Source organism: Opisthorchis viverrini (assembly GCF_000715545.1).
Source record: "Opisthorchis viverrini unplaced genomic scaffold opera_v5_658, whole genome shotgun sequence".
NCBI lineage: Eukaryota > Metazoa > Platyhelminthes > Trematoda > Opisthorchiida > Opisthorchiidae > Opisthorchis > Opisthorchis viverrini.
In genome coordinates, this window is record NW_008752330.1 from 45704 (window position 1) to 49910 (window position 4207).

Here is a 4207-nt window from a genome sequence, read left to right on the forward strand (position 1 = left end):
AAGAGATACTAAAACTGCACCAAAATCTGAATAGGAAAGCCGGCAAGCATCCAGGCCAGTCAATCATTCAATCAATTCAGCAATAGACAAGGAGCGTTCATGCTCGCTACAGAAGCGCAACCGAATATGTTTGGCGTTCCGGCATTTCACAGAATTACGATCGATGTTGATGGGTGTTCACCCAACGCTTATCAGACTGCCTGGATCAATGCCGGGAAGGGCCATTTAAATAGCGCGGGGCCGTTGAAACCTTTGCACTCGCGCGCAACCGCTTGTTTGTTCTGTACCCTTATCGGTGAGTTCTTTCTCTAACCAGGCATATGATTTGTAAAGGCAGTTTAATAAAACGGTATCAATCCTTTTGTTTTACTTAGACCTTTCTCTAGAAACGTGGTGTAGTTGAAGAGTGCCATCAGTTACGATAAGCTGTAAACGAAGTAATCAGATTGGCATCTGAGTTGGGGTTTGTCTGGTTATTAAATCTCTGCTGTTTTGTAAGCCATGGGGTGCTAGTGAATTGCATGGATGGAACAAATACCCTACACTGCAAACAGACAAACCAAACAAGATAGCTGACAACCCAAAAGCCACACGACGAAAAGTTACCGGGATGGAAATCCATGCTTCCTGACTTGCGTATCGCCAATTCCTTGCAGTCAGTAGAACTGTTTACCAACTGGCGAATGATGGCGCATTTCGCGCTGGTGTTACATAGAGGTAAGCTTCCATTATAGGGGATATTACCTGACCCCAAAAAGCATCTAGTTCAGTGCGGTGTAGAACGTTTTGTATATTTTGTGCCACATTTCAAATGGAAACTTCCGTCGCGGTCTGCGGATTGACATGTCTAGTCAACCCCGGAGGGACTGTCCAGTACGGAATGATTTTGTGCGTTTGTCCCATGATAGACATCTGCGTAACGTGTAAATCAACCGTCACACCGCATCTACTCGGTGGCATTGATTCGTCCTTAATTTATTCGTCTGCAATTTTCTATCAACCTTGTTTTCATTGAACACCAACTTGCACGACTTTTCGATGAAACACAGGAAAGGTAGAACCGTAGTGGTTGTTGAACAGTTTTCCGCAATTTTATGCGTTTCAGGAGGTTTCAAGAATAGTTTTGAAATTTTTGCTGCATGCCAACCGTTTGGCCAACCGGATTGTTGTGTCCCTTGGCATGTTATTATTCAGTTCCAAAGCAGATATTCTTCCGGCCCCAATAATCGGTCTCGATGTGGTGTTATATCTGTGTGGTAACTTGCATGTGGTGCGTTCAGTAAATCTTCTTTGGATTAACTGGACAATGGGCAAGATACCCGTGGCCTGGGGTCGGTTGCGTCCCGTCTTACGCGCATAACCATAGATAAGCAGATGAATCCAACAACACAAGCATCAGGTTCCTAACTGGCCCGTGCATCTACTGTGGGATAGTATGTCAGATTCATGAAGGCGTTTTCATAAGTCCACAAGGCCTGAGAATCCCGACGGTGTTGATTAAATTAGTCCACTTTTTACCGGACGATTTCCGGACGGCTAGATTGATCAAAAAACACAACCCATGTTTTGTGGCGATGGTAGAACTCGAGAAAGATAAGTGGAAATTCAATTTATTTTGGCCAAACCATGCAACCCCTTGCGTGTCCGTTAGGAACAGACGTTGTGGACAGAGTCGATGAGGGTTTGCGCGTCATATCCGGCTTTGCATAGCTCCATTAGATGAGTTGTATGGTGAGCTATCTCGGGGACCTAAAGGCATATTGATAAGGGGATCCAAGCTAGAAAATTATGATCACCGCGGAAACAAAAGGTTTACCACGAAGAAGGAACACTGAGGACCCTACATGTTGAGCACACCTTTGAACCAACAACTACTTTAGATTCGCACATGTTCCCACTTACTGTTGTGTGACAATAGTGGTCAGTAATTTTGTCGTTGATGTTTAGTCTTAAGTCGGGTGTGTTTGGAGTAACAAGGGTTCTCCGGTGAACACTCAATTGCGGAGAAACTGTGTGCGCCGGCAAAATATCCACGAACGGAACAGGTGATTCAACAGTGAATAATCGTGCTATTTACGCGATCGATTGCTCAGTATGGGGAGAGTGAATATCAACTGACCAAAGGCAAGTTCCGTCAATAAGCACTCGTTAGTTTGAAAAAGGCAAATGATACACTTCATAACCAAAGCGGAGAGAACTAGCAATGTTGCAATGCCGTTACTGGTGAGATTGGAGGATTCTTGGAATCAAGAACGGTATGTTGCGCTTTTCGGACAGGTGTAACGTTGCTGAAGTGCGTTGCTGCGTGATTGTCGTTGAGCAATTCTAAACAGTGGAAATGTTGCAGAATATCGGCTCTCCGGAAATCAGTGTACAAGAGCCCAGTACCGGCAGTCCAGGGGGTCGGACTCTAGTGAGCCCCAATGCGCAATAGCCGGGCATCCGTTGACTTGCAATCAAACTACTTGCAGGTAGAATCAAACGCGTTTTTGTAAACAAAGAACCTGGTCTTGTTGATCAAAAAATCGTCATTCATACCAACGTATACAGAATCACCAGAGCTTATCAAAACATGGAAACCACGATGCATATTCATAGTAAAACATAGGTATTCATATGAACTAACCCGAGTTCATTAGACATGGGTATCATCTTGGGCGTGTCTTTCTACAGTTTTACCGCACAAATTGTTCCAGGTTTCTATCGGTTGGACATCGGCTTGATGGTAAATGTTTCCTAGAATTAGAGCGGTTTTGAATAACAAACCTAACGATTCCAGTCACATTTGCTGGCCGGATCGTGCTTCACCGTATTTCTTAGAAATATTGAATTCACGAACCCTTCACAAACGAGGAATCCCCTCTTCACGACTGTCTTGTGTAAATTCAAACATCAAACTCTCAACATTTCGTGGTGGTTGAGTTATTCTGGTTAGAATTCAGTACTGAGTAGTTTCAAACCCAGCTGAACTGAGCTGATCTGATCTGATCTGAACTAAACTGAACTGAATTGAGATGAACTGAACCGAGCTGAGCTGAACCGGGCTGAGCTGAACAGAACAGAACTGAACTGAACTGAAACTGAACTATGAGCACCACATTAGCCTTGAAAGTTCATTTGCCGGACGTTTAACTAAGAGTAATCTTGAGAATGAGGCTTGCCTTCCGTTACGCCGTGGGTGAATGCATTGGCTAGTAATGAAAGCACCACGAGGGCAACTTGCCTGCTGCATTGTGAAGCAGTGCGTCAGGAATCGATCGAATACTGCCCGGAAGCACATGAACTCATCCCTCTTGGATAAACCGTTTACAGTTGGCATACGGTGGGTTGTCACATCCACGACGATGTCGCGAAACGTTTCCTTGACGATGTATCCCAGCTGAAAAAAGCGAGAAGGATAGTTGTGGACGATACAGTAAACAAATTTCTCGCACGTTAAGTCACGGCCGCTAAAATATTGAACTGATGACTTTTACCTGCTCCTATGCGTTCTCGATAACTATTCCCCATCACACAAATAGACTCTTACCTAAAATAATCTTATATCGGTCTTATCGGTTTCTTTATTGAGATCAACTGGAGAAGGAAAATAAAACACGAACCTGAAGTGTACGGTGCAGCCTTCGCCAAGCGACTTCATTTTCCTCCTCGGTTTCAGCCTCCATCAAGCGTCGAGACTTTAAAAACAAATGCGCCTGGCAAGGAGGCTTTCTATCTACAACATGCGCCTGGAAACAAGAAAATAATTGAGCAACAATTATTGTTAACAGGAGCTCTGTCAATCCTGATTAGAAGAATTGTCCTCACAGACTACTCGCTATTAAGAAGGAACTACACTCGGTTGTCCAGTCGCTTGTCTGTTGGACTGATGGGTTTTCAACATCAGCCCGATTATCACTGACCACGCTACAGATAATCATCGGACGCTCCATGTGTTTGATCTACGATTCGCTCGCTCCGCTGTGTTTATGCAGGCTGACCGCTATTCATTCAAATGCGAGACTACCTACATATTACTCTCTCTCTGCCTATCTGTCCGACCGTCAGTCAGTTTGTCAGTTAGTCACTCTGATTGTCTGTTTATCTATCAATCTCCCTATCTATGTTTCTACCTATGTATCTATCTATCAGACTATCTATCTATTTATCTACCTACCTATCTATCTATCTATCTATCTATCTATCTAACTACCTATCTATCTATCTA

The 4207-nt window shown here is 43.9% G+C and overlaps 1 protein-coding gene across 1 annotated transcript in view; it reads right to left on the minus strand.

Annotated features, from left to right (window-relative positions):
- Positions 1-1647: 1647 nt before the first annotated feature.
- T265_11946 (hypothetical protein) overlaps positions 1648-4207 on the minus strand; it is a gene marked incomplete at both ends in the record, with an annotated part of 15347 nt that continues 12787 nt past the window's right edge. Inside the window, 3 exons of the mRNA XM_009178790.1 lie at positions 1648-1749; positions 3134-3379; positions 3603-3728. Of these exons, the coding sequence (XP_009177054.1) occupies positions 1648-1749; positions 3134-3379; positions 3603-3728 (474 nt within the window). The remainder of the gene's footprint in view (positions 1750-3133; positions 3380-3602; positions 3729-4207) is intronic.